The sequence below is a fragment of the Corvus moneduloides genome, chromosome 8 (genome assembly GCF_009650955.1).
Source record: "Corvus moneduloides isolate bCorMon1 chromosome 8, bCorMon1.pri, whole genome shotgun sequence".
NCBI lineage: Eukaryota > Metazoa > Chordata > Aves > Passeriformes > Corvidae > Corvus > Corvus moneduloides.
Genome location: NC_045483.1, coordinates 294,687 through 321,763, shown reverse-complemented (window position 1 = coordinate 321,763; position 27,077 = coordinate 294,687). Strand labels below are relative to the sequence as shown.

Genomic DNA, 27,077 nt, shown 5'->3' with positions numbered 1-27,077 from the left:
TGTTCCAGCAATGGCAGAGCGCCGGCTCAGTGCTAAAAGGCGGCAGGAAAGAAGAGCTGCAATGGGCATGGGAGGGGCTTCTTCCATGAACAGACAGAGAAATTTGGTCAGTGTTAAGAAAGACCCTTAAGCTGTTTGGTCTGTCCTGCAGAGCCTTCACTGCACCCCAGCTGTCCCCGAGTCACTGTTCACACCTTCACATTTCTACAGGCAGAAGCTTCCATTTTGCAGTGTTCCTTTCCTGAATTTACTAGCCAGGGCCTGACGTTTCAAATACAGTTAAAATTATGTGTTTATTCTGTTTAATTCAAGGAAACGTGATCAATTAAGAAGAATAAAACTGGATCTCTGTAAATTACTTGACTGAGTTGATGGCAGTTTCGGTCAGTGTCCGCTTCCCTCCTTAACTTCATTTCATCAACCAGGTTTGCCATTGTTAGTGTGCAGGAGTTTGATTAAAATTCCTGGAGTTCACACTATTTTTTTTTTTTTTTTTTAAACCTGCATCTGTTTTCTGGTATTCCTGTGACATGGCACATAACTGTGCTCCCAGGACTGTAAGACTTATACATAGGAATCTGTAGGTATCACCAGCTCCCATGTCCTGGGAAATTTGGCAGTATGTTTAATGTCCTTTCAGATCACTTGTGGTGAGGACAAAGGGGAAAAAAAGAAATTAGATTTTTTACTAACGCGAGTATTGTAAATGCAGTTTGCAAACCTGATATTCTTCTCTTTGGGTATGCTAAATAACAAAGATCCTGTGTTTATTTTCAGAGACGTTTTTTGACTGCGGGTTAATGAATATTCTTAGTTTGTTCATAAAAGGTCCGGTTCAGTAACCAAAAAAAAAGAAAGGGAACAAGCCTTTAAGAGTGGTGGCCAAGGAATCAGTAAAATAGCAAAAAAACACAGGTTCACATGCAGCGATGTAGAGATAGAAGGCAAGAAAGAATTTTTAGCAGTCTTTAGATGTTGTCTCCCTCCTTCATAGCTTTGCAGTCACTGTCTATGGACATCTTTGACAGCTGTGTCTATCACAGCAGCACTAAAACGTCTCTTCTTTCCTATTTAGGAGTATTTCCATGTGGAAAAGCAATATTAGATTCTGTTTTACTTTGGAAATTAAAGAGAGTCCAGTCCTACTATCTATTTGGGTATTTTTCTCTATTTTCAAAAATGTTTTTAGTTCATTGGCAAAATGGAGAACTTTGAATATCATCATCCTGACACCTGATAATACCAGTGCCTGGGTTAAGAGATCATATGGCAGGAGCATCCTCAGCTACTGCAGCACTGTGGCAGTACCTTGGTCACCTCACGTTGTCCTTAGCAAACTTCTGGTTGTGATATTAAAAAAAAAGAAGTCAGCAGCTGTTTAGGTCCTGCTGGTTGTGTTTAGTTTGTCCATTTATGTTAAGATCAGTGTTATGCCCAGATTGTCTTTTAATTCAATCACTTGTCAGTAGACTTTCCTAAAAAGTAAGAAAAATTTGTAACTGACAGGCTGGCAAAGGTTTGACCAAGTGTATTGTGGTTGGACCATATATCAGGGCAAAAGACAAATATGATTGAGTGCTGTGTCACGGCACCACATGTGGGAAACAAATATTCTGCACAAAATCTGTAGGAGCAAACTGCAAATTTGTTAAGCTCTTAAAGAGCTTAAAGGCTTGTTAGCATTTTCTGACAGAAGCCCACTGAAGCAGTGAACAGAAAGAGCCAAAGAGTCGCAATGGCCGATTCGGAATTCAGATTTGCAGTTCTGTTCAACGTCCTGCTCCATACAGGCACTCATGTCTCGTGCTGAGAATGGGACCAGGATGTCTCCTGGCAGCCTGGGAGCCTCTTCACTCCATGGTCTGAGACTCCCTACAATTGAACAACTGTCACCTGTGTTCAGGGAATTCATCAAGTTCCCTTTTGTGAAACTGTAGGAAAGTCTTAGTAATTTCTTATAAAGTGCTGCTGTCCTTTGGGTTTTTGGATGGATTCTGCTGAAGTGGCTGAACTCACGGTATTTGGGTCTAACATGGCCATCTGCTGCCTCACCAAAAAGGGTTTATTTGGGTTTACTTTGCCCGAGATGGGTACCTGATGTGAACAGCTTCTTGTGGCACTGCCAGCATAGAACAAAGACCCTCCATCACCCAGATGAAGCCCCTCATTACTGTAGGTACTAAATGAACCAAATATGCATAGGAGGAATGAAGATCAGGTTAGATCAATAATCTGTTAAAGCACTTGGTTTTCCTTGTCTTCTCACAGGTTTATAAAAGCCTAGTAGAAAAAAAATCAGCTCATACTAGATATAGTACTAAAAGTAAGAGTTGTTTTAAAACAGAACAGTGATGAGGATAAATAAATCTGATGGACTCCCAGTAATGTTGGGTTTGTTTCTACAGACCCATGTTATTTCTTTAAAAGCCTGCCAGTGCAATTTGAAAAGCTAAGTGAGGTTGAACACTTTTTCTATCTTCAACAGCAAAGATGTGCTTAATAATTCTGAATGAATCTGTTGCTTGGGGTAAACTTTACCAATGCTTCCTTCATTCTTCAGGCACTGAGATCAGTGATGATTATTAAGCTTTGCAAAGCCATCATGGGTCAACATGTGCATGATAAATGGAGCTATTATTGTACATAGGGAAACAATTAATGTGTTGCTCCATATGGTAGGATGTCCATTAACACGCCCTACTAGTAATGCAAGCCAGAAAGGATGTAGTAGCATGTGCACAGGTTTTAAGTGAGGTACAAAGGAAAATATTCTAATAATCTATTCAGGCACTAATTTGAAAGTTGTATTTTTCTTTCTTTCCTTCCAGCCAGCAGGCAATGAGCTCTGCTCTGAATGGTGGGGTTATGCAACTGTCCTGATCTGTACTCTTGGTGAACCATGCTCCCTGCTCTGCCTTGCAGGAGGGAGCTGGATACTTGAGGAGAAATGCCGTGTTCAATACTCATAGCACATTACTCCTTTTTAATATATATATTCTATGAATTCAACTAGCTAGCTGTAGAATCCATATGTGGACTCATGTCTGGATTAATTTTTTGTACTGTGTAATGGGAAATAGTTCAAGCTGTCAGTGCAGATACTGCATAAAATTGTTAGGGGTGATAATTTCACTGTGGTATGAAAACAGTGTTACTTCATATTTCCTAATTTAATTTTAAAACCCCTTCAAAAAATGTCTGTTTCATTTCCTCTTTCAAGTTTCTCAAAGAAGAGTAACCCCTGTCTAACATATGCATGCTTCCGTATGCTATGGCAGCAGCCAAGTCTTTAGGCCTGTCACTAATGTGAGAAGAGAAAGGGTAGAGCAGAGTTTGAAGGTATTGGGGAATCCCAGAGTAACAGTGGCCTCACTTGTTTGATGTGCTTTCTGGTCATTTTTTAAAAGATAGCAGTTTGGTTCTGTTTTGGTGCAGAAGCTTTGTAATTTAAAGATTTCATTATCAGAGCAAAATGTAATTAACTCACAGTAGCATTCCTGTAGCCTCCCAGTTCTAAATGTTGTCTTCCCAGTTTTGAATCTGCAGCTATTCCTGCAGGAGAAAGATCTTTCTCGTTACATCAAATGGCACTCGGGACTTGGGTTTGATCTCTGCCAGGCAGCAGTTCCTGTGTGTAAGGAGTGAGCGATGGAACACCAAGCTTACTGCACGCCACTCCATCAGCTTGACTTAATTTTATAAGAATTCTGTTTGTGCTAGAGTCAACGAATTTAATTAAAAAACTTAAGCTTGTTTTTAAAGCTCAGTTATTGCTTTCCAGTTTCTTCAGTATTGTGAAAAATTTTTAATAGTCTTTGGTTACCCTTTCAGGGTTCTTTGTTAGACAGTTCATCTAAGAAAATCTTCAGGTTAATAGATTTTCTGATTAAAATACTTGAGACACAGTAGATATTTTAATTGTCCTGAGATCCATTTTTCTTGAGAGTCTGTGGCAATGTGCAGTCTGCTTTTTAGAAACACTGATTGATGAATTCTGCTGTAATTTAAACTAAAAGTTAATAAGACAGGCCTACATAGATCTGTTGCAAGTTATTAGACCTGTAAGGCACTTTAATACATGCCATTTATTATTCAAAGAAGTGAAAGCCAAAAATGTTTCATGTGCACTAATAAAAATTCAATATAATTATTTCAGAGAACTTCAGGAAATGCAAACGGTCAGATAAACTGAATTTATTAAACAATACCCAGTGACAGGAATGCTGATGGACCTCTCAGGCTGGTGGTACCTTTGCAGTAGAAGTATGATACTATTGAAACTTCCTTTGCATAAGAGGTTTTTGACTGTTCCTTACCATTGAGTTAAAACTATGACATTCAGTGTTTCACTTTTGCTCTCTGCTTCAAAATATAAAATGCTGATGGCTCTGTCCAATGTTTTTCCTGAATTGCTGTGGATTTCTGTATCCCGAGGTTAAAGATGAGCTCAGGTAACAATAGCTTGACTGCACTTCCCGCTGGTCAGACTTGAAATCCAAGCCCACTCCTATGGCTGTCTCAAAAAGTTTAGGGTTTTCTACTATTAAAATCTTCCTTTGAAATAATAAATGACTACATGCTGTCAAAGTAGGGTCTGGAAAGGCCAGCACGTAGAATGGGCTGAGATTTCATCTGAGTGTAGTTGAGTTTTATAGATCTATTTATGAGATCCAATACTGTAATGATGTAATTTTACTTGTCTAATAAATGTAGCTGTACAACGAAGGATAGCAAACGTTTCCATTGTGACCAAAATCCTTTAAACTGCAGCCACTTTGATCTCAGAGCTCATGCTATTTAATAAATGCTGGCCATTCTTCTAACAATCACAATTATTTAAAGGGTTTTCAAAAGGGATAGAGCAAATCAAATAAAACAATTACTGTTGTATCTCATTCTGAAGTTAAGTGTATTTTTTTATGTGAGTCTTGTTTAGTGTCTCCTCCCAGTTTTCATCCATTATCACAATAATTGAGTTTGTAGCTGGAATTAAATTTATCAAATTGTGTTATCCTCTTTTGAAATTGGATAGGTATCCTGGCAGTGGGAGCTAGAAGTTAATCTGCTTTGCTAAAGCCTCCAGTGGCACAGCGGCAACAGGATTGAGAAGGCTCAAACATTTTCCTGTCACCCTGGACACGATGTAATTTCTCCTCAATCCCTTGTGCAAATAATGACATTTGAATCGAGCATTAACAGGCTTAATTACTTTAAAATTGTCATTTTAATTTACACTGATATAGTATTGATCATACAAGCAGAGATTAAGCTGTTCACTGGAGCAGATGATGGGGAATTAAACATTAAAGGGTCCTCGTGGGGCTGAGAGGCCGCCCAGAGAGTGCCAGGAGAGGAATGATATTTCTCCGTAATGAACTGGCGGCATGCAGGGACATGAATCTTTGGCCTACTGGAAAAAGGGAAATAATGGGGTTTGGGAAGCATTTGCAGGTTATTCATTCGCTGCCATGCACCAATTCTCCAGTGATTCATCCACCTCACCAACATTTATTTATCTAGCAAATTCAGGAGCTCTGACCTTTCTGCTAAGTACATTTAACATAAGACAGAGTGGAATATTTCAGGTGTAACTTTTTACAAATATTAGTTATTGTTTCTTATTTCTGACTAATATTAAACAGAGTTATTTAATCTGCCATCCATACTTGCACCCATTTGCGTGACTCATGATGAGCAGACGGACTTCATAAAGAGATCCAGGTATTGTGGGACTCGATGAGGTCCTCAAAGTCCTTGACCTCATTTAGTTACGGTCTGATTTTCTTCTTTGGCAAACCTGAATTAAAGTTAATTTAAGGCAAGCTGACATGAGTTTACACGGGTGATTATACAGCGTATAATAGCAAAAATGATGACTAATCCTTGTAAAACCTCCATCCTAAAAATGTCACCACTCTGGTAGGGAGCAAGACCAAGGAGATATATATGGAATATTTCAAGGCTAAAAATTTCATTTCAGTGATTTGGATTTGTCTAATAATTTATTGAAATGTTGCTAGGAAATAAGTATTGCTATTTTGATAATTTACAGTTTAAAAATGAAAAATTAAATGTGGATACTAAATTGCACAAAATCGATTTTGTGTTTTTATACGTAGCGGCAAAGTTATTTTTTTTCCCTGTCCCAAGCTAGTAGGCTAGTGTTCCTTGTGCCTTACATTTTGTTTTTATCAGGGAAAACCATAACCAGCAGTGTAACTATGCAGGATACTGGGTGAGTCAGGGTATTTGTAGTCACTGCAATTCAAAATCAAGTGTCTTCTTTCTGAAAATGGACATTTTTCTTATTTAAGAGAACAGTAGGGCCAGATCACCCCCATTGACTCCAGGTGTTAATTTTTTTTTTATTTGGTGAATATGTAAATTCCCAAGGAAGTCCATTGAAGTCAATAGCATCTGTGGACTTGTTAGTGTAGCTTCCTTAGGAGGTCATTCCTCTTGCAGGTAATCAAGGAATTGATCCTTAAAAGTGAGGAAGGTGATGCAATCTGGGAAGTTGAATTTTCTTTTGGCTTACTTGTTTTTTGCTTCCACTGGAAAATGCTTTGAATAAAAATGTAATCTGGTGCTAGGCAGAAAAAGGCAAGGGTTTAGGATTCTGAAACACGCAGCAATGATTTGTGCTTGTTTTTTTTAAAAGCAACTTCTTTTGAAAACTAAGGAAATTTGTGTTTACGTATTTCTTTATCAGAAGGGATGTTTTATTTGGGATTTGGGGGAAGATCTTTGGGTTTGGGTTTTTTTAATTACAGACTTAGGAACATACTTGGTTGCTCTTAGTTCTCTGTGGGCTTGGCTGATTTTAAAGGTTTAGTAGTTTTTGCTTAAAAATGTTCCTGTTTTCACTGAAGACTGAAATGCTGAATCCTGCAGTGCAAGTGAGGAAGGCCGTGCAGTGGTGAAGTGCAGCATGGCTGGAAGGGCTCAGGCTGCTGAGTGGAAGCAAAGGAAATTGGAAAGAAAGGGCAGCTGTGGCTGAGGTGCAGAAGGGGGATGTGCAGGCACAGAGCTGCCCCAGCACGAGCAGCCAGGCGCTCGCTGCCTCCAGGGTGCCTGGGAAGAGCTCCCCACCGCCTCCCTGTCGTGCATCCGTGTGTCCGTGCGTCCGTGTGTCCGTGTGTCCGTGCGTCCGTGTGTCCGTGCGTCCGTGTGTCCATGTGTCCGTGCATCCGTGTGTCCATGTGTCCATGTGTCCGTGCATCCGTGTGTCCATGTGTCCATGTGTCCGTGCGTCCGTGTGTCCGTGCGTCCGTGTGTCCGTGTGTCCATGTGTCCGTGCGTCCATGTGTCCGTGCATCCGTGTGTCCATGTGTCTGTGCGTCCGTGTGTCCATGTGTCCGTGCATCCGTGTGTCCATGTGTCTGTGCGTCCGTGTGTCCATGCGTCCGTGTGTCCGTGTGTCCGTGTGTCCGTGCATCCGTGTGTCCATGTGTCCGTGCGTCCGTGTGTCCATGTGTCCGTGCGTCCATGTGTCCGTGCATCCGTGTGTCCATGTGTCTGTGCGTCCGTGTGTCCATGTGTCCATGTGTCCGTGCGTCCATGTGTCCATGTGTCCGTGTGTCGGTGCGTCCGTGTGCCCGTGCGTCCGTGTGCCCCGCGCCGCTGCCAGCGTGTGTGGCCGGGCGGCTCCGGGGAGCTTCTGTTCCTGCTCCTGGAGGGAACAGTCTATCTCCAGTTCCTTGTAGGCTAATGTATTGCTGCAGACACTGGTATAGACATCTGAAATATAATTAAATGGCAGGAATGCTCTATTTGTCTAAACAAGACAAAGCATGCAATGGGTTCATTTGACTTGAAACATGTAATTAGCATAACCCTTCTGGATGCTTGTTTTATCATTTGCAATATAGTAAATGATTGATTATTGTACTGTACCTTTTGAATGTCATTAATAGAATTGTTTTGTCCTCTTGATTAATATGTTGCCTCAACCTCAGAATAATCAGATTAAACTAGGTTGCCTTGTTCCTTCTGACTTGGAACATTCTTATTTCCATGCACCATCTTCTCACAAAGGCCCCATGTAGATTGTCTTTGGTGCATTTTGTTATCTCCAATATTTCAGGATACATCCAGCTGGGAATCTCTCCTGATGTATGGAATCGGTGTTGCTATAAAAATGTATTTTATAAGTTAGTTAACTACAATCTTCTAAGTTAAAACAGTTGGGGGGTGGAATTGGGATGTTTTCACTACAGTTCCTGTGACAAATCAAGCATCTGGTGTCCATACATGTTCAGACCTTTCAGATATTTTAGGTATTATTTCACATCAGGGATCTCCAATTTTGAATGTGTGATCCATAAGACATTAACGGTTTGTTTTAATTTTTGTCTTATTTTCTAAACCAAACCAAATTACACGAAAGCCTGAGCCTTGTTCTTTGCAAGAGTCAGTATTACAGTATTAGTTGTGTGATAATTCACATTTGTGATCCATAAACTGTTGGCTGGATTAAATCACTGACATCCCAGCAGCTGAACAGCTTTTGCTGCAGTGATATTATCTGATCTCAGGTAAAGGAATGTTTCTTTTCATTGAACACATGTATTTTAACATATTTAGGCATGAAGGCTGTTTATCAGATCTTAGTCCTAAGTCCAGAAGAACTTGAGTTCTTGAGAGAGAACTTGAGTAAGTATTTGAGGTTAGGGCCAGTCACTGCAAAGCAAAGGCCAGACTGTGGGTAAGACATGTGCCTTGGTCTTGTGCTGGGAGAACTTGCATCTCCTGAGCCGGGCAAAGAGGACAGTGGGACACAAAGCCTGACTTCCGGGAGCGCAGGCCCCTCGCTGTATGGAAACGGTGTGTACAGAGTGTACAGTGTGTGTACACATATGTACATTAAGAGATGTAATGAACATTCAAAATGTCTTGACAACAAAATGTGAATGAAGCATAAACTTATGCTCCAGGATTAAGATTTAAGTTTCTGTCTATCTGGGTCAATGTTTGAGGTTACTAAGTGTTTGAGTCATTGAACTTTAAGACTGCATTCATCACAGCTTCCTAGACTAATATAAATTTCTTCCCATTAAGTCAATAAGCGTGGTTACATCAGACAGCAGTTCTGTCTAGAAACTAAGATTAATGTCCATCATAAAAGTGACATGAAGAGACAACTTGTTTGATTTATACAGACTATTTTTATCTTCTCAGTTTTAAAATAAAATTCAAGTTATTACTTCTATTTATATAGAGGTTTTCTTCTCACTTCCACTATTACTGAAGCATTCCTTTCAGATGGTGGCTGCTTGGTAATCCAGGTGTGAGCCTGTAGGATAAAAAGCCCTTCTTGTGGATGTGCTAATGGCACAACTGACTGATACCTTGTGCTCCTTTGAAAGAGCCCTTTTTTTTTTTAAGCCTTTTAATTCATCTGTTTTCTGTAAGAAAGCATATTCCAGTTTAAAAGTGGAAATTTGTTTCCATTCATTTGTGCTCAAATTGACATGTAAGAGCGCAGTAACTGTGGTAGTGCAGCAGCACAGCGTGGCTCTTGAGCCTGGCTGTAATTCCAGGCTGGCTGAGCGTGTGCCTCCATCCTTTGGGTTGTTGTCAAAGCCGTCCCTGAGCCCGCGGTGCCCGGTGCCGTCACTGCCAGCTATGCAGGAACATTGGCATCATCCTGAGCAGGAAGAGATCTGCAGTTAATGCCCTTGGAGACTGTAGTAAAGTCAGGCCTCATCTGCAAGTTTGGAGGCTTCTAGTCTGCATCACCCATGCTCCCTTTTATCAACTTACATGTGATCAATAAGCATGTTACAGAGCCATGAGCTTTATTTGTGCAATGGACTTTTTGTTATTGATGGATCAGCTTCACAAAGTATGTTACAGTGCTCTGCTGTTCTTGGAATGCTTAAAATATTTTTTTTTACTGTTTCCTATCTCAAAGTTGGAAAATAATGGTAATATGGTGGTGCTAGCAAGGCAAAAAACAGGGTTTTAAGGCAGTGGTGACAAAACTAGTAAATGAAGTAATCTTAACTCTCTTTTCATATGCTCTGTAGAGTCCTTTGATTTTGTTTTCCTTTTTGAATTTGTTTTTTAAAAGCCAGGCATGCACATTGAAATGCTGCCTTTGTAAGCCAGGCCCCCACCTGAAGCTGGTAAAGCCTTTGAGCACAGTTGTATTGTTTCTAGTTCAACACCTTGAATTCCCTTGTGGCAGTTCAACAGCTGAAGTTTCATCTGAGACTTCCAAAGGTAAAGCATTAATGGAAATGATTAATTACAGTTACAAGCAAAATGTGGCAAACATATTTCTAGGAGGTTCTTCCTAAACTGTTAGTGATATTTCATTTGTGAAATGGGCTTCTGCAGCAGGGAGAGTGCCATCCTTCCAAGTTCTCCTTACCACAAAGCTGGATTTCTGCTTCAGGATAAATCCGAGCTGGTGTGCCCAGGCAGCTGGCAGATATGGGCACTTCCATCCTAGTGCCTTGTTCATCTCCAGGCTCTCACCAGGATAAGCAGATCAGAAAGAGTAAGCCAGCATTTGCTTTCTGTTCACTGTTTATGTGATGTCTGTCATACAGGGGCAGCCTCACAAAGTGAGTTCCCTGCATGTCACAAGTGTCCTACCTGCAGCCACAGAATCACTGGAGTTTCTTTTCCTAGCATAAGTAGAATCTTTGGGATTTCCACAGTGAGAGGATGCCTTTGCTGGGAGCCCAGCCTTTGCTTGTCTCTGCTTCGCACAGACCGTGCTCTGGGACTTGTCAGACCCCCCCGCAGTGAAACGAGGAGGAGGCAGTGGAAACAGACCATAGAAAACCTTTTTTTTCACTCAGACTTTGTAGGATGTTGAGACGAAAGATAATTAAGGAGTCCTGTTTGCTGTATTAAAAGTGAGTCAGAGAGTGACAATTTCTGGTTTGTTTATAAGCAATTTGTTTGGATTGCCAGAATTTTCAGAGAATAATGGCCTTGTCTGTCATCAGAGCAATGGAACCTGCCTGTCTGTAACAAACTTCAAATGAGTGCGCTAAATGCCTTCTAATTGTAAATAGTCAAGAACGAGTTCCTTTAAAATATTACTGCCTTAAACCAGTACACCACTAAACTGGGTATTTGTTCAAGTTGAGATGCAGGCATGGCTGGTTTGGGGTGCACAAGGCATGTCAGCATTGCTTTGAGCTTAAATCCAGGCTCTGCACTGTGCCAGGAGTTTGAAGTGGTGGTCCCAGCAGTTCTTCTATTGCTAAAAATCGCAGCCCAAGCAAAGTACTTATGAATGTACAAAATGTACAGTATTATTGAAATGTTAAAAATCAATTAAAGCTTTTTTGTAATTGTCCACAGGCATTGCATGCTCTGGTTGAATGGCAATTTGTAAACTGTTTAGGTTCATTGCTGCCCATCTCTTAGCATTGATTGTCCTTTAATTAACTTATCTCTATAATGCATATAATGTGATTCCCAATAAAAATTACAGGATTTTAATTGAAATTGAAAAGTTCTGAAAGGTAGAAATAAAAATAATATGTTATATATGTGCATACTCCAACCTGCATGGACATTCTGAAGAGACTTTAATAACAAGGCAGGTTTTCCATGTGATTTAATTACCAATAGACTTAACTGAGCATTTAAATTAGAAGAGTATAATCTGGTTTATTTCATAAAGAAAGGCTTTACATCTTTATGTCCTTATTGATTTGCCAATACCATTTAATGAGTTTCAGTTCACAAAAGTTACATTAGTTGAAATACATCTTTGGGATTGGTCTATGTAGCTTTATTTTGGAAATGCAACCGCTTGAAGAAAATGATGAGCATAATTTAAAATTAGTTACAATGAAGTATTGCTCTGAAGTGTACATGAAGAAATGCAAAATGGCAGCATGCATTCAGTTATTCTGCATAATCCAATTATTCTCTATAATTCCAGGAAAATTAGTTTCTTGTCAGTAATCCTGATGTTTTCTTACGTTTGCTAAATCAAACATGCTGCACATGTTTTCATTTACACTTTTATTTTTAGTTTGCATACACTGGAATTTTTTTTAAGATTCTTCATAACTCAGTTTTCAGTATTTTTACTGAACTGTGACAGAGTAATCTTAAATTGTTGTACTATTGCTGCTTTGGTTTATATCACTATTCCTTTATGGAATCAGTGCAGTAACTGGTGCAAAGGGCACAAGGGCTTAAAATATCTAATCACATAAATCGCATTGCTCTTCATGTCAGTGAAGTGAAGCCTGTTAGGAAATACCAGGTTTGGCTCCTTGTTAGCAATAATAATAATTTTTAAAAGCATACAATCTGCATCTTTGTCTCTGGCTGAAATGGCAGCGTACAGAGCAAGGCAGTGCAGTCTCTGCACTGGGTCAGTTTTGTTTGCTCAGTCAGTCCAGTGACACGTACAAGGCTTAACACTAAGTCTCTGTATTAACAGCATCAAATAAAAGACAAAAGCTGGGAGAGAGACTTCCTGGTTTTTAGTGTAAAATATTTTGTATAAAATTGGATCTACTCGACCTCATGGTTGAGTACCATAATAACCATGTAGAAAAACAGTAGAGTAGAGTAGAGTAGAGTAGAAAAAAATAGTAACTTTGTGGTTATTTTTTCTCAGTTGGCATGTAGGCTTTGTGCTGGATTCTGGCTTTGGCTCATGATGGCATCAGTGCTGTCACCAGCAGCATTCCTGGACAGCAAGCTTGCCGTTGTAGATACTGGATTTGCAGCTGTGTTACAATTCTGGCTGTGTGGCTGCTCAGGAAGACTGTTACAGAAGTACCAGGTCAGTGTAGCTAAGGCAAAGGCACCAGAGAGGCACAGCTGAAATTATTAGTCCCATCTTCTCCAGCAGATTACCATACCATTGTGTTTTCCTTCTTCATCTGTGCAAGAACGAGAAATGATGATTTCAGTGTCCTCGAGGTTGATGCCCTTGCAAGAAGCTGTTCTGTGCCTCAGACCTGTGACCCTCTTTTGAGGCTGCCTTGTTCTTCTGCAGTTCATCTTTGTTATGTTAATTTAAAAATTTAACAGGTTTATTAATCCTGCAGAATTTATTATAGTCAAACATGAGATATTATTAAGTTGCTATTGTACGGAGCATTTACCTTCACTGTTGGAATGACTTGTCCTCTGCATTGGCAGACACAGAAACATTCATTTTGTTTCCTAATTAGGAGAGCTGCAATCAGGAACCATGACAGGGTTCAGCTCCTTGGTGTACAGCATGCCAGGTTCCATAGTGCAGGCTTTATAAAATTCTCTTTAATTCAAGAACAGAATATCATTAACTTTGTAAGTGGATGAATACAATGGACAAGCAATTTAATTAACTTCTAACATTGGATGTTGGACAGGAGACAAAATGAAATTATGCACATATTTCTTATGCAGGCAGTCAACCTTGAAAGGAGCTTGATTGTGATGGGTCAGACAAGGGGACAGCTTTTTCCAATTATTTGATGTTTAGTCCTAGAATATGAAATTTGAAATTTGGTACTTTGTAAATCAATCATCTCTTATTTTGAGGCAGCTACAAAGGCTCTCTGAGATACAAAACAACCGCCAGTGACTGTGACATGCTAAATACAACCTTTTACCACATGGTACTTTCCTCTTTGTAGATGACCTGTATAATGCTAAATGAAATGGGCATTAATGCCACCTCATCAAATTGAATTTGTCATCTTGAGTGTATTATGTAAGAATATATCAATGAAATACTGTATTGATTTAAAGTTTTCAAAATTAAAATTATTCAGCATCAACTCAGTGTAGTAGGAGTCACGCAGCTTACCGGTTTCTCCGAAGATAAAGGGCCTTTTTTTTTTTTACTGGAAGAAAACTGTGGTAAAGCATTAAACATCCAGCAGTCTTTCCATCTGCTCAGAAGCCATCCAGGTTGGGTCCCAGTTCCAGAAGCACTGCTGAGGGCAAACCCCATCCTGTGTGACACAGTGGGGAGGGTCTGACAGTGGCAGCGCTGCGTGGTGCACAGCAGGACGGGGTTTTACCGATGCTGCTCTTCCTGCCAGCTGGCCCCGGCTGCAAAAATACATGTGAAACAGAATATAGATGAAAAATAATATTCTGCACTTGCGTATTACCTTCTGCAACCTGAGATTCAAGCTCTGTTTCTTGAAATTCAGGAAGTGTTGCCACTATCCACATGATAAATCTGGACCTTTGGGTAATTTTTTGAGGTTGTCAATAATTTTTAACTTCCTGTGGAATATTTTTGGCTCTCCATAAGGGTCAACACTGAAATAACCATGAGCATTTATCTGTGTATCTTTTGCGGAGAACTTGCGCTTATTCTCTGCTGTGCTCACAGTTGGAAATTAGACTTTCTTTCTATCCTTTCCCATCCTGAGGAGCTGGTGAATATTCTGAGCAGGGCAGGGGGTTTGGCACTGTCTTTGAAGCCCTCGGTGCATCCTTAGGAGAGGTTTTGCCTCTCTGACCACGCTCACCCCTTGCCATCAGGCCCGTTAAAACTGACTGGGGCCGAATGCAGAGCATGGCCCTGAACTGCAGTTCTGTCTCCTCTATTCCGACAGCCTGCCTTCTGCACTGGTGCAGAGCCAAGCTGCGTGCCTCTTATCCTGATTGGGGCCTCCAGAGTGCTTGAGTAATAGAAATATTAAATAACAACGTGATTAATGACTTTGTGAAGGCTCTACTTTGCGTTCAGGAATATTGATAAGTGGCGCTTTTTATAAGTGCTCGGCACACATACACTTCCTTTAGCTTGGGTTGGTTCCTTGGTCTGTCACTAATCTTGGTTTTCAGAAAAAGAACTTCTGTCTGATTTTTTTTTAATTTAATTGACTTGTAATTAAAATATGAAATCTTTTTGTGAAATATGTCAGTATCAAAAGTGGCATTAAATATTCTTTTTCCGTGCATTAGGTTACATATAGGTTATTCATTTACTCCCTGGACGTGTTTATATATAGCTCAGAGGTTTTGTTTGTTAATTTTTCTCTTCTTAAATTAACTGGTCCCAAACAATGTTTTAAAATTGAATATGACTTTTCATTTGCTGTAACAAAATTATAAAGAGAAGGTGGTAGAGGTGGATCATGTTAGTTGAAGGTCCCTCATTTTGTTAGTCTTCAGAATAGGAAAATGAAAGCTGCTGGGGCTACGTTTTTGTTCCAGAAAATGCGCTGTGCTGGTTGCTGTTAGCAGAGACCTCTCTGAGGTATCTGTAATGACCAGGACTGCAAGCAAGTTCTTTTTTTATGTTGATCTCTTGAGTAAGAATTTTAATGACTTGGGATTTTAGATAGCTTAGACTTTTGGAAACAGTTACTCCTGTTTGTCATGCAGACAAATCTCAACCTTCAATGAAACCTAAACAGATAACCCCATTTGAAAATACCTACATCTTGTTAAAGACACTAAACAGTACAAGCTATAAAGCTATGTATGAACACTTATGGATCAGTTGTTTCCTGAATTGCATTTAATTTGACTATTATAAAAACAAAACCAAAACTAAACAGAATTTATTTTTGAATTATTTGTATTTTTTTAGTGGCAAATTTGTAGTGATTATCCCCCTTCATAGTTCCACTGTTACTGGTCTCACACTTGAAAGGGCTGCTCTGAAGAAATAAGAAGGAAGAGTGAGGAAGCAGTGCTTGATGTTACAGGTATGTCTGCTGATGCTCAACTACAATTGACCAGCAAAGATTGTGGCATTAAAATGAGGATGTCTGGAAAGCACACTGAGTGTGCTGACAGCTCACTGAAGCTGGGAACATGGGCAGTGTGAGGTGATTCACCTGGGACAGAGCAGTCTGAGGTGGAACTTCCCAGCCTCATGCAGGTGTACAGCTGGAAGAATCGGTCTGAAAAACTGGCAGATCCATGAAATAAATGGATTACAAATAAATTAGAATTTTTTAAGGCAGAAGAACTTGTAAAGACAAAACCAGTATGTGGAAATTATTTTAGAAATGCAGAAGGATATTTGGAGGTATGGATCTAATACAGTTATAGTCAAGAAATTCCCAGGATTTCGGGTCTCCTAGAGCTGACACCCTTTCTTATCCCCACCAGCTGCATCTGCTGCTTCCAGAAGTCTCTAATGCTCCAACAAAACTGACTTAACTGGGAAGTGGGTACTGGAGACATTGCTAAGATGTCAGGTGGCTTCTTCACAACATGGGTATTATAAGCAAAACATATGTATTATTTATTTATGGACATTGTATGTTTAGATTATGATGCATAGTATTGGTTTAGGTTTTATGGAGAAGGAGAATCTGCAGTGCAAGTCCTGCCACTGGTTTTACTCCTTCTGAGTGGACAATTTGGTTTGTTTTAATGGAAATATCACATGTAACTGTACAGGTGTTTTTAATACAGACCAAGGTCTGTTTCGAGAGAGTTTTTGAAGTCTGTCACTGAGTAGTTGGAGCCCACTCACTTTGACACTTTATTAAAGGTGTAATTATTCAAATACTGTTGAAATGAAGCTGATACCTGTGTTTGTGGTACAGAGCTGCAGGAGCGGTGTGTAATTGTTTGGAATGGTCAGATTGGGCTCCGTCTGTCTGCGCTTCAGGTGGAGCAGGGCTGTTCAGGCAGTCTCAATGGCACTTTAATTGTATGTGCTTTAGCTGATAAGTCTAATTCAGGAAATGATAAATTGCTGGACACCTAATTTGTTTGCAAATAAGAAGTGATAGAGTACTTTATAATGAGTTGATCTGTGTACCCAGCCTGGTTTTTTAACCTTGAATGGGTATTAGACGGTTGGTATTAATTTGGCTGTAGTGGATTGAGTGTGCACAGAACCACAGGCAAAAAGTGTACCATCACTCGTGTGTGCTGGTACTTCACCATTCACTGTTCAGGTGTGTTGGATCCAGCCTGTCCTGCAGCCTGCCCTTCCTTTGGTTTTGGGAAAGTGGCAGTTTTATCAAAACCGACATTTTATGGTAAACTAAGGGCAGGTGTTTTCACAAAGTGTTTCTAAACTGCCACAAAAATCCAAGATAGTCGTGGCTTGTTTCCCAGAAGAATTTTGGAGCTGTTTTGCTGTAGTTGTACCCATGGCAGGGTACCCTGCAGACCAGGTGCCCCATCAGCTGGGGCCATGCTCGGGTACCCCCACAGTCCCTGGGAAGCCGGGCCTGGCCAGGGGCCGGAGGGCACCCATAGCCTGGCAGCCCTGGCTGAGGTGGTGGCGGCGGCGGGCAGCCCCTGGGCACAGGCAGCCATCGTGCTGGTCCAGGCCCCTGTTTTCTCCCATTTCAGATTTTTCTGTTTAAAGTCTCTTAAACTTCACTGTGACATAAATGAGTCCAGACTGGGAGTCTCCGTGCAGTGCCCATGGCAGCTCAGTGTGACATTGCTGTCAGCCTGTCTGGGGTGGCAGCAGCAACCAGTGCTGGGCTGGTCCTCCGTGAGAGGTAGGTGGCTGCTCACAGACTCCATCTCACTAATGGAAAACTAATGCCTGCTCTTGATGTTCAGGTTTATAAACATGTGAAATACTTTTTTAATTGTTCGTAGCAGAGCAGGCGGACAATCAATAGAGTCAGGCGTGCCAAACTCACTGTTGACATTCAGCAGAGCCAAAAAGGCTGGTAGGAGATAAGGGCTTCCTGTCAGCAGTGCTTGTGCTAATTCATATTCAGACATTGTCATGTTCCATGATAAATGAATTCCTTGAACTATATTGATATAGTAGGTTAAACATTGAAAAAGTTGGGCTGAACTTTGACTTTAAATATTCATTAAAGCTAATTATGGATTTTATGACTACATGAATTACAGTTTCTGTGTCATCATTGGCAATTTATTTTAAATATATTTAAAGCAATCTTTATATATTAACTGTCACATTTAGTGAGGTAACATAGTAAATGTTTACTCTGTACAGTAATTAAACTTTTATTCATCTATTTCCTTTTTGCATTAAATCTCCACAGTTGAAATGGTGGACTTTAAAAAGAAATTATGCCAATTAACTGTTTTAAAAAAAAAGATAGCTATTTAAATCTTCGAACTTTTGTGGCAAAATTTCTGTATAATTAAAGGAATAGTGCTTTTAATAATGCCAGATCTGTAATCCATCAGAACCAATTGTTTCTCTTGCCATCAACTAGTTTTCCCAGATGAGTCTTTCAGTATGGAATAAGGAAAGAAATCTCTACTACCATAATGAGTATCATTCTGGAACCCAATTAAATGCAGTGAATGTTCAGCTTCAGTCTGCTAACAGGGAGAAGATGCCTGGTTTTTTCTCCATAATACATTTTTGGGGAGATGTGAAGCTCTTCTAATGAATGTGTTCACCTTATGTTAAATGTCGCTCTCTGTGTCTACAGCTGCAGTACAGGTCCACACGCAGACATGGTAGGAATAGCCGGGTACTTCTGTCAGTCCGGAAAAAGCATTTTGTTAATAGCAGCATTGCCTGAGATAAAATGCCTGGCCTTTCCCTGAGCTCCTGAGCATTTCCGTAAGGGCCATTCTCACAAAAGCCAGGACGTGTTTGCCTGTGTACTCTGCAGTTAGTGACCGTGATATCAAAAGAGGTCCTAGGAGTTTACAAAGGAAATTTTCCCTGCTGTACCTACCTGATTATGTGCTGGTCTGACTGATTATAGGGGCGTTAAAGCCAAGCTGTTGGTTATAGTGAGCGGGGGGGACAGCAGAAGAATCAGTTTTATCATCTTGTGTGTTTCTAAAGAACTTGGCCAAGCTACAGATGAGTATTGTTCATGATGTGCCACCTGACTTTCTGTTTTGGTACTGAGTTACTGACAGTGACTGTGTGGTATTTTCTCACGGCCACAGGTGTTGCTCTGAAGGGTCTGTGTACTTCTGGGCGTAACTGGACACCTCAGGCTCTGATGAAGTCCTTTCTGTCTTGTTAGCTCCTGACTTTATTAGTAAGGTATAAATCAAGGATTCATAGAATCGTGGAATGGTTTGGGTTGGAAAGGACCTCAAAGCCCACCCAGTGCCACCTCTGCCATGGGCAGGGACACCTTCCACTGTCCCAGGCTGCTCCAAGCCCCAATGTCCAGCCTGGCCTTGGGCACTGCCAGGGATCCAGGGGCAGCCCCAGCTGCTCTGGGCACCCTGTGCCAGGGCCTGCCCACCCTCACAGGGAAGAATTTCTTCCCAGTTCACCTGGCTGATCAGTCCTGGGAATAACATGTGCTGTCCCTGTATCCCTGAGGATAGCCCAGGACAGACCTGGGCTGGTCTAGAAGCTTCTGGTAGTACTGAATACAATGATCATGATATGGTTACAGACTCAGGGGTTGCCATGTTGGCCTGATGAGTTGGGAACTTTCTGATCTGAGCCTAACTGTGAGCTATCCATTCATCACTCTGCCATAAGGCTACTGAAATAGAATTCATGACCAGTCTGTTTGCAGACTGCTTGGAAGATCAAGTAGAGAAGCCTGTGGCTGCTGCCTGCACTTCATTCCAGTGAGACATCCAGTGCAGCAGAGCGTGTGCCATCCCCTGTGCATTCCTTGGGGCAGTAGTGCTCCGCTCAGGTTCAGAGCAGCTGGTGGGAAGTGTTGTGCTGTGTCCGAGCCCTGACCTCAGAAATGAGGGTGCTCTGGATGCTGGAGATGAGTCTGCAGACCGATCTGTTCGGGGGTGACTGCAGCGCTGTCTGGAGGGGCACAGCTGCAGAAGGTGCATCATCCCTGATGTGTGGAGAAGTCAACCTCAGGGGCCCTCAGTGTTGTTTACCAGGTTTCTGCTCTAGAAAGGCTGTGGTGAGAGGGCTGCACTATTCCCGGATCTGCTGGTTCGCTGTGGCGCAGCCACTGATGTCACTGGAACTGAGGAAGGAAGGGAGGGACAGTGCACAAGATGACAGCTGAGGTTCCATTTGAGTAGAAGCACCAACTTAGAGGTGGCGTGGAATTTGTGCTAACAGCAGAAGTCATCCATTTCAGCAACCTTTCACATGGAACAAATAATAGCTTTCTTTCTTTTTGTTTGAGATGTTTAAAAGTTAAGATGTTGGGGTGGTTTATAATCTGTAATTGTGTTCCTGTGTTGTATCAGTTAGATATTGTATCTGCTGATGCTGCTGTATACACCAGTACTGCTTTTTCCAAAGGGTATTGAAAATGTAAATAAGAAAATAAAGCAAAGCTCTTAGACTTTAAATTAATCTCATTTAACTTTATTGTTAAACTGACATTTTATGAGAAATAAATTGAATTAACATAATCGCCTCAACGAAAGGGCCTAGGCAGTAGGCCCTGGAAGGTTTTATATATTTCATTGTGTTAGGGCAGGGAATTGTAAGTGCACTTCATCATTTTTACAAGTTTACATTTATGTACCTAAGCCTGATTAAGTCTATAACAATGCGGAATAGCGATACGATAGCAAACAATAGCAATAGCTATAATTTCCTTTCCATTATAGTTTTGATTCTTTTTAGTGGGGTGTTTGGAATTGCGCAGTCCAAGCCTCTCTGAATGTTAGTGGTATCAGTTCCTCAAACTTGACAGAGTTACTTCATCACTGTCACAGATTCATTGTGCACTAGTACTTGATACTCAGTGCCATAATTGTAGACTATCAAACCAAACTTTTGCTGCATAAGTCTTAAAAATGAATTTTTAAAAATGAGATTAAAGCTGTACAAAGTCAAGCAATGAGCAAATTGTGACACTCAGAAATGAAGTTGTAGCTTAAGCATGAATGGCAGTACTGTTTTTAATAGAGTTATGACACCCTAAGTGAAACGAGGTTTAGAGCATCTGATTTTTTCTTGGTTTACTTGTTGATATGCAACATAGAGAAGCTTCAGAGTTCATAATTCTGTCACCTAGATTTAAATTGTCACCTTTTTTTAACATTATTTGTGCCTGATTTGGATAGGTCACTATTTCCAAATATTTTTTTTTACTTAGTCATAGATTTTCATCTCAGCTGTGACCTGGGGAATTCCAATGAGAATGAAGGGAAAAGCTTACCAAAAGGGTGGTCAGACATGGGAGCAGTAGCTCAGAAGGGAATGCAGGCTCCACCTCAGGAGAGTTCTGAAACTCCTGGGCAATGCCCTGAGCAACCCCAGTGACAGCCCTGGAGACCTCAAAGGTCCCTTCACAGCATGATTCTGCTGTCCTGCATTGTGGGGATAAAAGAAAAGCTCTCTTAAAAACATCACTTAGATGTTACAGGTAGGCTGGATTGCCATGTGTTACTGTCATAGCCTAGGATTTCCCATTGCAAGATCCATTTTTCATTTGCTTTTAAATTTTTCAGACTTGAGGCATTTGGAATGGTATTTTCCAGGTGCTTGCCAAGGCTCCTTTTTCTTCTGAAAGGCATGTAAGAAAAAAAGCTGTATCCTTATACTGAGTTCTTAAACAGTATTATTATTGTATAGCATAGTTACCTTTATATATGTCAGATTTTGCCCTATGCATTGAAGAAAGAGATGGGCCAGATGGGAATATCAGGGGGCAGTGTTTTTGTCTTGTACCAGGATTTGTCTTTTCCTGGCAGTGTGTCCTTGTTGCAGCACACTTAACCTTGAGTCCTTCACAGGAGTGTCTCCTGCAGTTCCTTGTTCACCTCCTTCACGTTATAAAAAAGAAACCCAAAGGCCCAAGGAATCTGCCTGGGTCACAGGGACATGTACTCATCAATTAAACATGCAGCAGTGTTTTCTGTTGGATGGACTAATATGTCAAGGAGATGGGCCGGACCTCATGTTTGTGCTTTTGACAAATCAGCAAATGTCTAATCTCTGGATGTGCAGCATCTCATAAATAATGCAGCCGTCACTGAACCAAGCACTGCTGTGCTGGGAGGGGCTTTGTTGTTGGAGAGGAAAAGATGGAATGAAACTAAATCATCCTTTTTGGTTAATGCATTGCTTCTTTTATTCTTCTCAGTGAGAGTTTATCCAGTAACAGGCTGTTTTTCTCAGTTTCTGTTCGGTGCTCAGATGTATTTAGAGGCTCATCAAGTTCTCATTTTAAATTTATAATTTTTTTTTTTAATATTTCACTATAAAATCTATTTGCCCTGCTTTTTTCTCTCTTACTTGATTTTCATTTACTCTCTTCTAATATGTAATTTTCCTCTCATTAACTGGGGAAAAGCAGCAAATGATATGTCTGTGGAGAAGTCAAAGCAAGCTGCAAGCTCACGGTACTTGTGTGTGTCATCGTGGCAAAGCTCCCATGACACAAATGGAGCCAGGAAGGGACTGTGAGCCTGAGCACCAGAGCTGGGCAGCCCCGGAGGGTCACGGGAGAAGGGGCATGTGGAGAGGTGCGGGAAAGCTCGTGGGGTTGTCCCTGTTGAGGAGCTATTTAAGTTTCAGGGTAGGGAAAAGCCACGTCAGGCTGTGTTGGGAGGTCGTGGAGCCTCTTCTGTAGAGGCTTTAGGTGCAAGATAGAAAACTTCAAACTTGCCCTTGTTTCCTGTACCACAGACTCTAAAAGCTTTGGTTTTGCTCTGAAAGTGAAGGAAAAATCGTCAGGTTTTTGTAACAGAATTGAGGGTCTAGGTTTGGGGCTCAGACATTTGTCTGTGCCACCGATCCCATCCATCCCTTTGGTGTTTAAATGTACACCTGTCAGGGCCCTTATCATGGTCAGTCAGCTGTTAAAGATCATCTTTATAGAGACTGATGAAATTTCAGAGAAGCAACAAAAGAAATTAATATTTTTATAGATCTTAGAAAATGTAAACATCAGTCATTTTATTTATTAGTATTTAATTTCTTTAGTTTGAGGTTTTTTTCTGATTGGAAAGCCTGATGCTCTTTTTTTTGAGTTTCGTTAGCCAAAGTATATATTTTTATAATTTCATGTTTTATTGTTGTTTTTTTTACAGGCTCTAGGAAGTTTTTACTTTCTTCATGAATCTTTGAAAAACATCTACCAGTTTGATTTTAAAGGTAAGCAAAGGAACTAAATGTTTTTAATGGTCATTTGGCTTTATACATCAAGGCAGCTTTTCCATCCTCTTTTCTGATGGTGGTACCTGGCAGTGTTTTCATGTTATGCAGACTCCTGTATAATGCAGGCAGGTCCCTTGGTGACAGGTGTTGCTTTTCTTACCTTTTGTAGACCTTTCAGAAGAAGTCAATGAACCGGCCACAGGTTGCAAGCCAGAGCATTAATCATTCCTATTCACCTTAAGGTCCATAGTGATCCCTGAGGATTTCAGAAGAGCTCTGAATGGCCACAGGGTTCTTCCATGTAGATCAGATACAGGACCAAGACCTTAACTGTCCAGCAGTGATGGTCATTTTGCAAAGCAGCTGAGGTAGATTTATGGCTTAAATTACTTGGGAGCAGAGCAGGTCAGTAGGAGGGTGGCACTGTTTTAACCCACACTGATCCTTCAGGTTGGAGGTCTTGCTATGTCTCACAAGTTTGAAAGTAATGCTAGGCTATATACGTTAAATATGAAAAATATCATAGAAAATTATTGAATGCTTCCTGAGGTGAATGTAGAAAAAATTGTATAAAATTTACATTATTTCAGTTGAGAACTGTATATATTTAATACAAAAATATCCTGAGCTTCATTTAGCTTACCGAGCTGAGTCACATTAATGCTACATCTAGCGTCCCATTAATGTGAGGCACTGTTGAAATGATGGTGACTATGGACTGAACTAATTGTCCTAATTATATAGATTCATTATTTTTTTTCCCAGCAGACAGATTCTCTCTGCTCATGTAATTGAGGGTACAGGGTCTTCCTGCGCTGAGATGTTTGAACAGTAGTTCTGTGTATGTACAATTCAAGACTTAGCCAACATAAGTCCTCCTGTTACCTCTGGGTTCAGTGCTGAAGGAACATTTTTGCTATAATGTCACAGACAGAGTGATTTTATTTCTGACAAACCATGTGGGAACACTCCACAGTGGAGTCGGCACTCCTAAGAGAGGTCGTACCCAGGCTTTGTCCCAGACAAGAGCAGTTCTGCAGATGCTCAGTAATGAAGCGTGCACATGGTGGGGACACTGGGGGAAGCTGGGGGGCTCCCAGGTGGTCCCCGGGCCCCGGGTGGAACAGTCTGCAGTCCTCTGCTGTGGCTGTTTATTCACTCTGCCGTGCAAATGGCTTTGTGTGCCAGTGATATGGGAACTGTCTCAGCACACCTGAGCCCGCAGCTTCATCCCATCAGCACTGGAGGAGCAGCGGCCGTTTCGCCCCAGATGCCACCTGAAGGTCCCTCCCAGTGGTCACAGCAGGAGATGTCCTGCTCCAGCAATACCTGACAGGGAAATGACAGCTGCTTTAGGACAAGAGGAGCTTTCTGGATTTGTTAGTCCTTTGTTGGCAGCTTATTTGCTACTGTATAGCTTTTAAAATAAAGTGTAAGAATTTTTTAAAAGTGAGAAAATGGGAGGAAAAAGCATAGAGGAAACAATTAATAGGAAAACAGTAAATAGATGCTTGTTCCAGAAACAAAATGCTTTAAATGGTCGCTGCTTTGTTTTGCTTGGCAAAACCTTAGCAGAGCCAACTGGAATGTGAACCATGCTCATAAAGATGTGTTTGGCCCAAACATCATTTAGAAGGAAAAAAATTCTTAATAAAAATCCAAGGAAATGGGTGAATGGGTGTTGTAAGTCACACGCTGTTCTCGTAACGTAGAGCAGATCCGTCTCCCAGCATAGGGTTTGTAAAATATGACCCCAAAGGCTCCCATCGTTCAGGGGAAATGTAAAACTTGCCTCTTCTCTCATGACTATTGACGTTTTCACAGTGTATTAAACTCTTAAATCAGAAGAAAAATCCAAATGGATACAAACATTCTCTGCACAAAAATCATTATGAAATTCTGGTTACTCAAAAGCATGCAAAAAATAGATGTTTATACACAATTCAATATTCCTGGAACATCACTGTTGCTTTTCAAAATTCATTGCACAGTTGGATGTGACTGAATACAGACTGGAAAAAAAAAGATTGTCCCTGTTTTTCAGGTCTCAGGAAGGCATATCTGCATTTTAAAATAAGAACAGTTTTCTCCTGCAGCCTCACATACTATTTGCTATAGTTTAGATCTGTTGGGCTGTTTTCACAGTGGTCAGAGGCCCGAAAGTTGGCTTACAATTTAAACTAGTGCCAAGCTGTGTGTTCTGAAGGGATGTCCTCCAAGAGAGGGGTTTTAGGCCAGTTCCAGTTGACCACTTCTGTTTACAGAAAGAATCTTGTTCTCTGGCATGAAGTCAGAAATGGAGTAGACCTGGTTTTAGTTGGAGACAGGCTGCGTTGCCCCTGTGTGCACTGCTCAGCAGTCCTGTCAACAAGCCTCTGGCTTACACGTGGTGTCGATGCCACGTGGGTCATGGGGAGGTGCCTCCCTTAGCCAGCTGCTGCCTGTTATTGAAGTTCTCCCAGCAGATGCCTTCAGTTCTTACAGTCCTGCCAAATCTTTTCTGTAACCCAAAAGACATCAGGATCTCTGCTGACACTGTTAAACTTGCTGAAAGAGGCACATCCATCCACAATCTACTTAGAATGGTGCCAGATCAGTTTACCAAGATATTTTTTTAGTCATCCTGTGGGAGCCAGGCCTCAGAGTGATTGGCACGTAAAGAATGATACCTCTTTTTTCCTCGAAGATGTAATGCTGCATTATAGTAAATGCTTCCTCAGATATCCAGTAGGACTGAACAGTTTAGGACTCTTGATAATACTTGGTTTGGAGTTTTCCTCTTACACATTCCCAGCTGAAATTCAATCCAGTTGAGTAGGTCCAGCATAACGGCAGCTGTAGGTCAGCTGCCCAAGCTCCTGTGTCAGAGGAGTTAAACTACGTCAGTTTAAGTGGTTGTTTATCTTACTGCTCTTATTTTAAAACTAAGTCAGGTTCTCACCTTAGATATGCCAGTACATTGTTCTCCTCAGGTGAGAAGCCAAGGATGAAGTGGATCAAGAAGGAGAACCTCTCATTCATGAGCTGAGTAGATCCATAGGAGTCTGTGTGGTTTTTGTCTGTGATGAAACTGTTTGTTAGAGACTTTGGAAAGTGATGTGCATCACCACTGAGCCTCTTGTACAAATCCAACACCCATTCCAGCTGTAAAAATCCATGCTTCATGTGCTGATGGCCAGAAAGGGTTGATCTGAAGGAAGCTGGGGGCTTCAGGGTCTTAGAGCAGCTGAGGTGGGATTCAAGTGCAAGGCTGTACAGAGACCAGGCTCGTGATTAGAGCTCCAGCACTTTATAGGGCTCTGGACAGTAGAAATGACAATACCATAACTGTGTAACTTCAAGCTGTCTGATATAAAAAGGGGTGTTTCTTTTCCCCTAGAACAAGTCAGTGCTTGCACATTTTTGATAAGACCCTGTTGATTTACCAGCTGTTTTGCAGATGCTGCTTCTTTGCTGGTAAGTGTGAGAAGATGCTCATAATGTTGAAGTAATGTATGTTAATTTTGGTTTATCTCTCTTCCTAGCTAAGAAGTATAAAAAGGTTACTGGGAAAGAAATCTACTCTGACACTTTAGAAAGCACGCCCATGCTGGAAAAAGAGAAGTTTCCACAGGATTATTTCCCTGAGGTATGTACAGCACTGTGAAGCATTCCCAAATACTGGGTTTGATTCTGATTTTCTCTGACTACTCTTGAGCAGCTCCTCTCAGTGATAAGGGCAGAATGGAATCTTGGAATTTTATTTGGTTTTCTGTAAGTTTCTTGACACCTGTAATGTGTGTTTTAAGTCATGGCATGATGTACCAAATTCCAGCAGGAAATCCTTGTGAAGGGTGACGACAGTGATGAAAAGATTCCTTTGTGCATTTAAAGCCTAAGAAATGGTGCAGTGTGCCATGGTAGGGCTGTCTGAGGGAGCCCTGCTCCTTGGCAGGGCCAGACGCTGCCGTGCGCCTTCCGCAGCCACGGCTCTGTCCCGGTGGATTCTGCCAGCGTGGCCGGGACCGACTGCCAGCAAAGGGAGTTGGCACTGGTGCAAGGGCCTGCCTGACTCAAACACACACTGATGTTGTCCTCTAGGGCTGCCCTCGGACTCCTTTTGTGTTTGTTCTCAGAAGAACTGGGGAGTGCTGGAGGTTTACGATTGAAGGTCTTGGCAAAA

The 27,077-nt window shown here is 41.2% G+C and overlaps 1 protein-coding gene across 4 annotated transcripts in view; it reads left to right on the top strand.

Moving 5' to 3' along the window:
- INPP5A (inositol polyphosphate-5-phosphatase A) overlaps positions 1 to 27,077 on the top strand; it is a 194,689-nt gene that overhangs the window by 76,254 nt on the left and 91,358 nt on the right. For all 4 annotated transcript variants that reach the window (XM_032116093.1, XM_032116092.1, XM_032116095.1 and 1 more), the window contains exons 5-6: positions 22,849 to 22,912; positions 26,440 to 26,543. In XM_032116093.1, coding sequence (XP_031971984.1) covers positions 22,849 to 22,912; positions 26,440 to 26,543 — 168 coding nt within the window. The remainder of the gene's footprint in view (positions 1 to 22,848; positions 22,913 to 26,439; positions 26,544 to 27,077) is intronic.